A 14,445-nucleotide genomic window follows, 5' to 3' on the forward strand; every position below is an offset into this window, starting at 1 on the left:
GTATTTTTGCTTGTTTCGTTCTTTCATGCATTTCGATATTCAATAGTGTATTATTTCTGTACTCAATAAAGTATAGTGTTATTGCAGACGGATAAATGAAAAGACATTTGAATGACTAACCATTGAAGGGGATAACATACGGGGGTTTACCAGTCATTTTTTTTTTTAATTTGTTTTGTAGTATCAACTTTTCTTTTAACTTTCTGAATCAGATAACAATCTTTATAGATAACGACAACCTCTTCGTCAAGACGCTCCTTTCCTGAATGAGCTGGATAACATTTTTCATATCATGATAAAATGTTAGTATAATAAAACGTGCTTTGATTTTAGATAAACAAGGCAGAAAAGTTTTCTATGAACTACGATATCAGTGTTGATGTGCTTCTGATTGGAGACTAAAGAAAGTAATTCCAGTAGTCCAAAGTGCTATCCTCTTCAGACAATTCTGTCATAATATCCGTTTGAAAAACCATAATTACGAGCTTTTCATAAATAAACTCATCATAGATACCAGGCTTAAACTTTTGTACCCCAGATGCGCGTTTCGTCTACAAAAGACTTACCAATGACGCTCGAATCAAAAAAAGGTTTTGCCAAATAAAGTTAAGGTAATCTATTATTGGGCTAGAATCATTTTAATGTGTTGCTGCTGTTGATGGGGCGTTAATATTTTTCATTCCTTCTAATGATGAGTTTTAACATTTTGAGGATTTTGACTGTCACAATTTATTTGACCCTTTCTGCCACCGAATGAATAGCAGATGCACCTAAAACCTGAGTTGTTACTTTGTTCTCTCTTTTTTTTATTTGCTCTATTTTGGCGAGTGGAAAATACCTTTAACAACAGTGAATGAAGTTACCCCCATATGAAATTAAGAAGAGAATATGAAAAATTATCAGAATTTGTTGGATTTTTTTTATGATGTACGAGAAATTGTCGAATTGTAGTTTAAAATGTCATTTGTGTGTCATCAAAAGTAATTGCAAAAACGTACAAAAAGATGAAAGCATACGTTTTTTCTCGTTTGTCATAAATATCTAATATATTGACAATTTTTAATAAACATGTCCTTTTATTCATATGAAAGAAGTGTCGCAAGGGGATATACATGTGACGTTTCTAATGTCACTGTAATCTTTGGAAATGCAGAATTGTATACGTAACCTCATTGTTCATTCCCTTTGTAAAATAATTATGCAAATTGAAATCGTAAAAGCTACTGTTCACAAATGTTAATGTAGTAAGAATTAATAAGGTATTTGTCCCACTAATGTAATGTCTATCGGTGTCAAAGAGAACTATTCATTGTTCACACTTAGTTATGTATTTACCTCTGAGAAATAGAGTATTGTATTTGATCTAAAATACTTTTTTTTCAAAAATCCATATGGTTTTTGCCGGACATGTTTGCCTTTCCAGTTTAGTACGCGTCTGGTTTTATTATTTTTTTGTAGACATTTACTGTCCCAACAATTCTTTCTGCTGAATATTTGTGCTTTTCCGGTGCCTGTCCTAAATAAGCAAGAGGCGAGAACATTTTGAACCATTACAAAGTTTTATGGGAGAAGTGATGCAATTACAGAGATTTACGCGAGGCAGCATTACCAAGATATAATGAGAAATTAGCTTTTGTAAACTTGATTGTTGGCGCATAGTAGAGTTCCTTATATATGCATTACTATTATTCATGTCATATTCATGGTGAAGACAATCAGATAATACGCAGAATTATTGATTCTTGATACACAATAAAAACAAACAAACAACAACAAAACAAAACCAAAATAAACGAAAAAGGGAGGAAATGCAAGGGGGAAAGAAATACATCATGAACATTTTTCTTTTGTTAATGTGGCTTGTTGTAAATAGTATGCTATACAATCTTACATATCCCACAAGAAAATTTTTCAGTCGTGATTCGGTACTATTTATGCCATTTTTGAACATCACAGATCGTTTCTTAGAATGAAAAATGAATTAATAATATGGAAGAAAACTTGTTCTGAAAATGACTTCAATACGGGGCTTTCGGGATTGTTATTGCATTTCCACGTGTCAAATGGTTTATAGTCATACACTGTGTTGTATTCCTTTTCGATTTTGTTTAACTGTTTAACCTTTCTAAATTCTAATAACTGAAACTTGAAATGATCTAAAATGGAAGGATCGAATAATGCTGTGTTACATTTTCAGATATCAAAGGATACAATCAGAAGTCAAATGTATTTATTAATACTGACAAAGGCTGTTATATGCTCAAAATGTACGAATTTGTATAATCAGTTGCATAAATTTCTCTTTAGTTTAAACGTTTACTTTTAAATTTCATTTCATTTTGATTTTCTAATACGATCAAAAGGAGTACATAACCAAGTCACACGATTAAACTTGATTCCAATAAATCATGGCGAAACATACCAATGCGTCTCGCGGTGGTCTTAATGTTTTGTATTGCTTCAAATTTTACAATGATATCTTGCTTATCATTTTTGCTGTTACAGTTTCTATCTTCAGTAGTTTTTGCCCAAACAGCAAAAATGGGTAAAAATCGTCATGTCCGTCTGATGGGGACGTTAAATCCGAGGTCTCGTGTTCAGGGAGTACCACGCTCTTTGCACGTTAAAGATCCTTCTCAACAAGCTCTTTTTGAGTGGTCCATAAGTGACCAGTTGTTTGGCAAAATTATTTCATACTGGTTTTTGCTTTGATATATGTTTCTGTGGTTTATAATTTAACTATTTGGTAATTTGGTTTTCATGGTCTAACTTTTGTTTAAAAATCTGTTAGTATTCATACTTTGATGAGTTGAGCCTTTTTTCAATTAATGTTTTATGTCGTATTGTTACACCAATGTCTCAGGTTAGGGTGAGGGTTGGCGCCAAATAAAACTTTCAAACCCGCTGCAATTGTTTGCACCTGTCTTAATTCAGGAACCTGATGTTCAGTGGTTGTCGTCTGTTGATGTGGTTCATAAGTGTTTCTCGTTTCTCGTTTTTATATAGATTAGACCGTTGGTTTTCCTGTTTGAATGGTTTTACAATAGTCATTTTTGGGGTCCTTTATATCTTGCTGTTCGGTGTAAACCAAGGCTCCGTGTTGAAGGCCGTACTTTGACCTATAATGGTTTACTTTTACAAATTGTGACTTGGATGGAGAGTTGTCTCATTGGCACTCATACCACATCTTCTTATATCTATATAAGACAATTACGACTATCATGACTTGTTTGTAGATATAGTCTTGCTGATTATAGACTTTCTTTATATAAGGTTTCTCGTAAAAAAATCCAAAAAAATAGTAAAAATCGTCATTAAAGGACAACAACTTCTATAAGGAGTAGACTGACAATTTTGATTTTGATCTAAATGTAAATCTTGTCTAGCTGATTACTGTTTCTATCTATCTACCAAAGTTCTTGCCCAAAACGCAAATAATTAAGTTTATCACATTAGGATAAACTGGTTTAATAAAAGTAGAACTCCGTTTTTCCCGGAATCAATCCTAATTGTTTCCGAAATTTAGTCACATTTCATAATACGTCATTTCGTGACGTCATTCATGCGTTGTTAACCAAGTGCAAAGGCTGCCAGCATAGTTAGCTAAAATCCCACCCACCTCCCTATTCACCCCCCAAAAATAAAGATAAAAATTCTGCTGCTGTGTTGTTCAAATTTTTCAGGTTTTTGAAGTGAACGGATGCAGTAATCATACAGAGATGTAATATGTGTGTGATATAGCCGTACTGCTATACTGGAACTAACAATTCAGAATGAAAAGAACGTGCCATATTGCTCGTGAATGATCACTTAGTCCATAGATGATAGAACTGAGAAGCCAAAAAGAAAATATTTCCATCTTCAAGACTAACTTTGAGACGCCAGTCAATTGATTCGAATACAATTTTAATTAATATATTTTCAAGATTATTGACAGTTCATATTTTAATTACATCTATAAGACATTTAATTCAGTATTATTATCATTTCAAATTTGTTGTAAATTCAAAATAAATAAGTCGTTACAGTATAGTCAGCGGAATATGGCAAGATGACATGGAACATGCCCCCACATTGTACGCTAGCTTATATTTGGGGTTCTCTTCTGTGTTCCCACAGAGTTTAACTTTGGTCTTCTTTGAATGTACCAAAGAGACCGGTTCCTGAATTGGTCCCAGTTCGGAGCTCAGGTGTTCTCTTTGAATTTTAATAAGCTTCAAATGTAAACCAAAGAGTTCTTGGGGGAATATTTGCTACGTATCGGGTCTCATTTTCCATACGATCTCTCTATTTTATAGCAAATAACGTAGAGGATTGTAGCTTTCATTGCCTACCAGCGAAGCACAGGCTTGCCAAAAATAATGGTTCGGCGGTTTGTACGTTCATCTTGCCTTATCTTGTCTGCGCAAAAAATTCATACTGTGGCCATATCATTCCAAATTCTTTTTTTATCATATTTATCTTTGAATTCAAAAGGAGAAACTATTATTATCCGCGAAAGGGGTTGATCGCACTTGAGACATATATTAAACGGAATCGAGAAATTTGGTTGATCGCACATGAGTCATGAGACATATATTAAACGAAAGCAAGAAATTGGTTGATTGCACATGAGACATGTATATATATATTAAATAAAAACAGTTTCGTATCTTTGATTAATAGGTAAAATAATAGGTAAAATCGGCATTATAGGGCAATAACTCAAAGGAGTCGACGGCAAATTATGGATATGTTGATTTATTTGTAAATCTTGTCTTGCTGATCATTTTTGCTGTTTAAAAATTCTCTTCAACTATTCTTGATTTCAAGATTATAGCCATGGGTAAACATCATAATTTTTTGGGCAATAACTCTTACAAGGAGACGACTGATGGTTTCGTCAATATAATTTATTTGTAGGCCTTGTCTTCCTGATAATGTTTGATATGTAAAGTTTCTCCTTATCTATAACAATGCATTTCAAGAAAATAGGTAAAAACGAATAAAATTGTTAAGAATTGTCTTTTACAGCAATAACTACTTTAAGGAGTCGTCTTACAATTTTGGAGAATTTTAAGCTCTCAATGCTCTTCAACTTCGTACTTTATTAAGCCTTTTAACTTTTTTAATTCAAGCGTCACTGTTGAATCTATTGTAGACGAAACGCGCGTCTGGCATACAAAATTATAAGCCTGCAACTAACTTCACAAAAAAATTTACGAGTCATGAACATTTCATTATAACTTAAGGTCAATTTTTGTCGTAAGATTTTTTGTGAAAAGAGCACCTGGTATCTTTGATGGTTTTTGTTTTCGGAGAGCTTTTCATTTTGAAAATATATGCTCGTCAAAATTTATCTAAATATTATGGTTTTTAAGATATGAGACAATACACCGTTTTCATATTACCGTTTTTTGACTCAGGAGTATACGATTTCTGTGTACTATGCACGCAAAATCATTTGGAACCAGTTATTATTTTCCCAAAATTACACCGATTGTAAGCTGGATTTTACTTCTTTGAGTTTCTCTTACTTGACCGAGTACCAGTCTGAGAATGTCCTACCACAGAGTATAGGTAACCTGAAGAAGAATTTATATTCCAGAGTCAAAAGTAGGTAATATGAAAATAGCCTAACTCCGTTTTACCTTCATGTCCTATTTTAGTCATGGCAGCCATGTTTGTTACCTGACCAAAAAAAAAAACCACGAACGTTTGTTAGATACTCTAAGGATCATTTACCATAAGTTTACCATAAGTTTGGATGAAACTGGTTCTGTAGTTTCAGAGAAGATCTTTCAAAAAGTTTACGACGGACACCGGTCACAGGACGACAACGGACGCAAAAGATTACAAAAGCTCACATGGCCTTATAGGTCAGATAACCTAAACAGCTCTAAATAGGCCCGAGTCTAAAATAAATATGAATAGATCAATTAAAGAAAGACAAACTACGAAAGATCTTCTGTTGACACCAAATTCCTTAAATTAAATAATCACTGAGGAGTTTCCAGATTTGAAACAGGCACCTGAAAATATGGACTTTTAGGTATTTTAATTCCTCCATTCAGTTTCAATCTGTATACGAACGGTCTTCTGAGAATTACATAATAATGACTACTTTATTTTTAAGAGCCTGTTCTAAAAAAAATATTGAAAGTTTTCTATATATTTCAATATCCATTATACACATTACAGGCAAAATGATGATGAATTGTTTCTTTGTGACAGAAAAATAGCAATCCAAGTCACATGATAGTAAGTACATTATAAATAAACAATAACCTGAATATTACAACAAAGATCACCAGCGTACTGTGCTCTGGATGTAATACCAATATACTACAATTTAATTAAATGCCGACAAAGTCTAGCTTTTCTGAAAGAGGAGATAAATGTGTGTGTAACTTTATACAAAAAGTAATTACTGGAGGATGTCCAAGTTTATAAAACATTGATCACCAACTGCATTCAAACTGTGTTTAAATTGATTTAGAGGTATAAACAATGACCGACACAACGTCTTTACAAATATATTAATAAAAGGCTACAAGTCTTATATAGTGTTGATATTGACAAAGACTTAAGTTTTATAGAAACGGAAACTGTTTTGTGTTACATTTCAATAGAACAAGGGAATCAAACGACTTCAAATATCAATTGTTGTCACGTGAGTCCAGCTTATCTCGAGATGGGAGGATAAGGGCTCTTCATGTAAAATTCAGGATAGGCTGACATTTACCGCAACTTTATCAATATTGTTTACTTCTCGACACAGTTCAAGTTAAGCCGTTAAAAGAAGAAAAAGGGGATACACAAAAATCTTAAGTCTAATAATAAAACACAACACAGAAAACTAAAGAACTCCACAAATAACTGGGGGTGAAATCGTTTGCTCCGGAAGGGTAAGCAGTTCCTGCTCCATTAGTTTACTAGTTGCCACTAAAAATACGGTGATTATTCGCATTAGGTAATTTCTCAATCGAGGAAAATAAGACAGGATTGTTAGAATTTCATTAGAACAAACGCTAGATTTATATCATATAATCCGTATTCTGATGTTTGTACAAATATATAATTAGTCAGCTATCTGTCGGAACTCATTTATCAACACGCAGATCAACCCAAAAATTAATGGTCGATCAAAGTTTAACGAAATTAAGCAACAGGCTGTTTATGGTAAATAAGCTCGTATGCAGTAGGCCTTATTATTCTTCTGAGAATTAAGGTTGTAATTTACTAGACAATCTTTAAAGATGATCATGTAAATTCTGCTAAAGATAAGTCATTTTTGATATCTCTCGTGGATTTATTTTCTATATTTTACATATAAACGGTAAAAGAGTAATGTGAAAAGCGAACGATACTTGGGGAGAATATATACATTATATAAATTATCTGGCCGGCCTTATATCACATATGTTAGAATATATACAACTAATCTGGCCCCATTTCACACATGTTATAATAAACAACTAATATGGTCCTATATCACACATGTTAGGTACAAGTAAACTGGCCGTACATCACACATGTTAGATACAACTAATCTGGTCTAATATCACATATGTTATAATATAAAACTAATCTGTTCCTACACCACACATGTCTGAATATACAACTAATCTGTTCCTATGTCACACATGTTTGAATATACAACTAATCTGGACCTATATCAAACATATTAGAATATTCAACTAATCTGGCCCTATGTCACACATTTAAGAATATATAACTAATCTGGTCCTATGTCACACATGTTAGAATATACAACTAATCTGGCCCCACATCACACATGTTAGAATATACAACTAATCTGGCCTTATGTCACACATGTTAGAATATACAACTAATCTGGCCCCACATCACACATGTTAGAATATACAACTAATCTGGCCTTATGTCACACATGTTAGAATATACAACTAATCTGGCCCCACATCACACATGTTAGAATATACAACTAATCTGGCCTTATGTCACACATGTTAGAATATACAACTAATCTGGCCCAACATCACACATGTTAGAATATACAACTAATCTGGCCCCACATCACACATGTTAGAATATACAACTAATCTGGCCTTATGTCACACATGTTAGAATATACAACCAATCTTTCCTATGTCACACATGTTAGATACAATTTTTTACTTATCTGTTCCTGTCACACATGTTAGAATATACAACTAATATGGCCCTATATCACACATGTAAGAATGGTCCTATATCACACATGTTAAAGAGAGGCGAAAGATACCAAAGGGATATTTTAACTCATAAGTCGAAAATAAATTGACAACGCCATGGCTAAAAAAGAAAAAGACCAGCAGACAAACACTAATACAAAAACACAACATGGAAAACTAAAGACTGAGCAACACGAACCCCGCCAAAAAACTAGGGGTGATCTCAGGTGCTCCGGAAGGGTAAGCAGATCCTGCTCCACGTTTGGTGTTCACGTTGCAATTCTTAGAATGGTCCTATATCATATATTTTTAGAATGGTCCTATATCACACATATAAGAATGGCCTATATCACAAATCAATCACACATGTTAGAATATTTTTATTTATTTTATGGCCGTCATTGCTCAGCGCGTCATATTGCTTAAACACCCGTCTCTTCTTTTCTATTGTATATATATATATGTTTTCAATTTAGACTTGTTTATATATATTTATATATAAAACTCGTCTCAAATTAAGCCCAACAATGTTAGATCTTCAAATTTGCGTTTTGTTCTTCCCTCAGCGGGATTCGAACCCTTGCTTCTGTGACATCGTGGCAACACCGCCTGCACCGCGTCCAGCGCCCTAGACCACCTAGGCTACATTATATATAGCTTTCGGTGGTCGATGTTATTAATGCCATTACTCGTCGGCTTTATCTAGGGTTGTAACACAGTACATGATGTATAGTGGCAAGTAGATGGTGTACCTTTCAGATCAGCTATTTTGTCTGTCGTAAAGGGTGATAATGATAATTAACATGCCGCCCCATCAAATCTTAATTTTATTATACACTTCTAAACATGTGACAACTTTATGACAGACATTCTCCATCGGATAACACGTGGTTATTCAGGGCTAACACCATAATATATATATGTATATATATAACTCGTCTCAAATTTAGCCTAACAATGTTTGATCTTCAAATTTGCGTTAGCAAATTTTTGTTCTTCCCTCAGCGCGATTCGAACCCTTGCTTCTGTGACATCGTGTCAACACCGCCAGCACCGTGTTCAGCGCCTTAGACCACTCGACTCGAAATTTTTGCAACTTATTGTACATGTTCTTTAAATATATTTTGCAGCTTATTGTACCATTGCGATTATTAAATCAAAACAAATAGTTGCGTTAGTTAAATAGTAAGAAGTTCAAGATTTATTCCTTTGGTTTTTGATAAAACTGTTTTTCATCGCTCTCATTCAGTCCATCAGGTCCAAGAGTACGTAGTTGATGCATCCATGCAAAAATTTTACCTGGATGGCTGCATGCGCCTGATGAAGCTAATTTGTTTAGCGAAATATTGCGTATATATAGGTTTATTCTAATTATCCTTAATATTCTTAACGTTTGCCTTCAATTATACCTTGGTGTATATGCATAGTTTCAATACCGATGCATTTTAACTGTCCACTCTGTCGCTCACGCATCCCCCTTCCCCCCTCTTGGGTGTTATCATAAACTGTATGACTGCTAAAATTAACTTGCAACTTTCGAACGTTCACTAAAACTCTACCCAACCACAACTATGTATAATTCCAATGTACTTAAATAAATATTTTACTTTTATAAAGCTATTATAAATTGAAATATGCAAATTCAATTATGTTTTTACTGCCCCTCACGTTATAAAACGTATTCTCGATATGTAAAAATGTTATTTCCATACTCTTTAGATTCCGTTGGTAACATTCTAATTTTAACTGATGAAACGGAGACTGAACGCAAAAATGAGAGAAAGTCACGCGATATCTTTCCACAGACAATTGTAATCTGTGTAATATATATGTTAGGAATGTAGACAACTTTGTAACTTTATATTCCATGGTGTCAGTAGAGATTAAGTTTTTTTTTTAATGCAGTAAAACAATAGTCATGTTATCAGTGTAATGAAGCTGCAAAAAATGGAAATATCGAGGGAAAAGCAAATGAAAAACATGAGTTTAGTTGGTGTTCTTCTTTTGTAAACTGTATCGAAAGAGGAAGAGACCGATGCACTACAATTCTAAATACACATCTGTAAATATCCATTTATTACTAGATTTTTTTAATTCGCTTTTTCCTGCATTATTCATGGAATAATTCGTTTCTCCGCCGTGACTCAGATATCAACAATTATGTTGAACACTACAGCACAAAATGAAACAAAAGGTAAAAAAAAGATAAATTCAAAAACACTTTGGAGCAGAAAAGTTTGAAAAAGCTTTGACACATAAATTTCATTTACTGCATACGCATTTTGGATTTCACTCCAAAAATTCAAAGAGGAAACGTCTTTCGCCACAAAACAAAAGTAATCGTATGATGTCAAAATTTCAAGTGTCACAAAACCTTTGGTTACTTGTCGCAGATTAGCGATAAGATCTATCAAATGATAAACACACTTTTTTGGTAAACCTTTTTTTAATGTAATACCTCTTCATGTACTATGTTTTATTTTACATATTTTTGATTTCATATCTTTTGGTTCTAATAAAGATCGAATGCAGAAACCCAAATTGAACTCGGCAAAAAGGTACTTTTATATAACTCCAGTGTAATATCCCAACAGCTATCAAGAATAGTATTTAAGAAATTTAATAGACTATAACAATTAGCCATTCTTATGAAAACTGATTTGATATAAATATATATTGTAATTTTTTTAATAGAAATAGTTTCTGACTGTTTTACTGGTATGTATGTCAACTGCATTCACAATCGAACGATAAAATGTTTCTTCCAAGTTAAAACAAAGTAAAAGTTACATATATTAATGTACTACCAATACATAACAAATATCAATAATATAATGAACTGTAACAGTAAAAAGTGTTCTTGTAACTTTCTAATTGTCGAACACTGCATGTGTAAAGAAAATGATATATCAGTATTCAATTATTTTATGGCCGTGTTTACACAGTTACAAGGAACATGGTGTAACAACAATACCAAAGATCCAGTCTAGGCCCTTGTATTTTTTGTGTTCAGCTATTGTAGGTTTTCTTTAGCAATACGTATTCTTTAAACTAAATTATACATCTTTAAAAACGTAACGTTGTAGGACTTAAAAAATTGCTATGTGAACACCAATCAATGATCGAAGTGATAAAAAAGGATTATGCAAACTTGTCGGAAAAGCAGTAAAGGCAATGAAAAACTATCACGGATTTATAACAAATCTTCATAAATCTACTTACAAATGTCAAATTGTCTTAGAAAAGTTTTCTTACCTGTAATTGCAATTAATAAAATAATCAAAACAAATCCAAGCATCCTTATTTTTATCATATCACGTGATGCAAATACTTAGAATTAGGCACATCGAAGATGAATTAAGTAGCACCGAAAACAACAACTAATTCTGCTTTTAGTTACGTGAATTGCATGGTACAAAATGCAAAACTAATAACGTATAGCAACTTTATATAAATAAAACAACTTCTCCCATTGGATCAATATTGCCAGCAGTAAACCAATCGAAAACAGATTTACAGTTTCTCTGTCACAGTTCTATTCTGTTTTGATTACAACTGTCAATTAATTTAATAAGGCAATACACAATATATCAGGGAATTCACAGAGAGAGGAGATTTCCTACATCTTCTTTTGTTCTTTTTGTGTTATACTTAAACTCATAAACAATTAATGAAATGAGACATTAGCATGCAAGACTTTGTATCATGTATTTGAGGAAGATGAAAGTGACATTGGAATAAAAAATATTGTCCCGGCAGGTGAACTGTAATTAGAAATCAATGATGAGGTATTTATCTTGTTTTTCCGATCACAAGTTAATGAAAAAACATTTATGTTCTTCCGAAAGCCATCATATATTTTGTTTTACACATCCACAGATTGATTATTAGTCGTACAGTTTGTGTGCTTTAATTAATAAGTTACAAGGATGAATTAAAGTTGTTGAATTGAGAGAAGTTTTTATTTGTAGTTTTAATTAGTTTTCGTTAATAGAAATAATGGAAAACAATTTACCCTTACAAATGTACATCGTTTTATAGACCCTTACAAATGTACATCGTTTTATAGAATAGTCAATCATTCCATGCAGTAGAAAAGGGATTATTGATTGATATATAGCACCGATTAACATAACAGAATAAGTTCGGATTGAGCATTAAAGTTACAAAAAAAGTCTCTCTCAATAAGTATTAACGAGAGGAAATGTCATCAATACACCAAGGTTAGCAAAATTAAAACAAAAATCAAAAAACAAAAAAGAAGAATACGACCAACAAGGAATTCTTGTTCTAGGTATAGGGTTTTCAAGAATCTAAGATAGTTTAGACCAATTTGTTTATATTAAAAAAAGTCAGGTTTTAACAAAATTAAAACTAGAATGAATTATCAGTGAAAACCTTTTAAATGCTACAAACCCCTGCATGATATCATTAAAAAAGATAATAGGATGGTTGAATAAAATACGAAATATTGACGTGAAAGGAAGACGAGGGGCATTTACTGAGTAACTGGAATCGACATCGATATACTAATTACTTTATTAGGACAATTCCTTGATGCAGTTAAAGGTCAACCGCAGTAACATCATATAGAAAGGTCATAGAAGTTTATCCTATAAGTCGATCTAAATTTCATTATATTCAATTTTGAAGCATGGAACAACAGTTGCAAATTCTACAAGTGTAGCAATGTTATCCTGGGAAAGGTATAGGGCACTTTTCTTCACAATAGCTAGGAACAGCAAATACACTTGGATCAAGGGGAGGGTTGTATGTAAAACTGTTCTGATTAAATTCATGTTATGAACTATGTCACCAGTGAAAGACTTAGTGTGCAGCTGGCAAGGTACACCTTTGTCCGTAACGTACCATGTGTCTATTGTTGATGCCCCTTTGATCTGCCATCCGTGACAAATCGTTCCATAGAAATGCAGATCTCCAATATAAGACGAATTTAAAAGCCATGTTTGTTTCAAGACTGTGCAATGCTGGTCTTTTTTACACTGAATGCAGCATTTTTGAATTTCTGGATAAAAAACATAAAATTGTTTGTCGTTCGCAAATAACAGCCTACAATGTGCAGAGCGATCTTCTGGACAAAGATTAGATGCGTGGCACCATACGTCTATCTGACCTTGAAATTTGTCGTACGTCATTGAATTGAGTTGGAAGCCATACGTCCAAGATCCATTGTTCTGTATTTTGAGTCCATCAATATTGAAATTTTCTACAAATGACACGGAAAAAGCGGGTGGAAGTAACGGTGGCTGTAAACCGGTAGCCAGCATGACATAATCAAAAGTAGCCAGCCATTTTGTAGTTGTCATTGTTTTCTAAAATAAACACAATTTTCTTCTTATGTCTTTGAAAAATAACCAAAAATCATGAAATAATGAAATAATAAAGATTGTGTTGTTATCATAGATATTCTTATATTTGAGACATTCGCTATACATTCTGAATCTTTTTGTATCAGACATTTCGAAATACTCAAATAGTTTAACTTTATTGCAAAAAGTAAACCCTGAGTGTTAAAATGCAAACATTACATGTACATGAGAAACATACAACACATGAAAAAAGTTCTAAACTAGTAAAGTTAATATTAATAACATATAAGTATAAAGATGTTTGACCAATGTGGACCTCATTTACGCAACTCCATGGATTGTTTTATATAGCCCATAACATAAGACAAAATATATCTTTTGGGATCTAAAAGAGTTTTAAGTTAAGAGTTTGAGTCAAGCTGCTTAAAATTAAATTATGATAATGGGTTTTAAGGTAGCTGGGGTGTCTTCCTCCATCTTGGATTTTGAAATAGCAGATAACAATCGGTCTTTATTTTCAATGAAAGTGTGCAAATTTCGAGAGTAGTATGTAATTCATGTGTAAGACTTTTCGTGTAACTATAGAAAATTATGTGTTTTGTCATATTTACGGCTGTATTTTACAAAAAAAACAGAATATTTTTGTTTGATTCATTTTTTTTCAACTTTGCCACATAAGGGGAGATAACTCAGATAGAAGAGGAGATAACTCTGATAAAGTAACTTTTATAATAGAATGTGTTGTGAATTTATCTATGTTATTATGTAGCAAGAAAACGAGTCCGGTGACCCCTTTTTTTTCTTTTTCTTATCTGAAAGCATATTATTAGAGCTATCTTCTCATATTTTTCTTACAATTCTATGGTGCAGTTTTCTTTTTATCACACAAAATTTGTGTTTTCCATGCATAATCTATATAAAATCTGACAATTTTGCACAAC

The 14,445-nt window shown here is 32.8% G+C and overlaps 2 protein-coding genes across 3 annotated transcripts in view; one reads left to right on the forward strand and one right to left on the reverse strand.

Annotated features, from left to right (window-relative positions):
• The window catches only part of LOC127716394 (carbonic anhydrase-related protein 10-like), a 41,759-nt gene extending 30,167 nt beyond the window's left edge, over positions 1 to 11,592 (reverse strand). For both annotated transcript variants that reach the window (XM_052222584.1, XM_052222585.1), the window contains exon 1: positions 11,430 to 11,592. In XM_052222584.1, the coding sequence (XP_052078544.1) occupies positions 11,430 to 11,487 (58 nt within the window). In that variant the 5' untranslated portion in view covers positions 11,488 to 11,592. The remainder of the gene's footprint in view (positions 1 to 11,429) is intronic.
• The window catches only part of LOC127716392 (arfaptin-2-like), a 260,881-nt gene that overhangs the window by 128,887 nt on the left and 117,549 nt on the right, over positions 1 to 14,445 (forward strand). The gene's annotated exons all lie outside the window — the stretch shown is intronic.

This window comes from Mytilus californianus, unplaced genomic scaffold (genome assembly GCF_021869535.1).
Source record: "Mytilus californianus isolate M0D057914Y unplaced genomic scaffold, xbMytCali1.0.p SCAF_9, whole genome shotgun sequence".
In the NCBI taxonomy this organism is placed as follows: domain Eukaryota; kingdom Metazoa; phylum Mollusca; class Bivalvia; order Mytilida; family Mytilidae; genus Mytilus; species Mytilus californianus.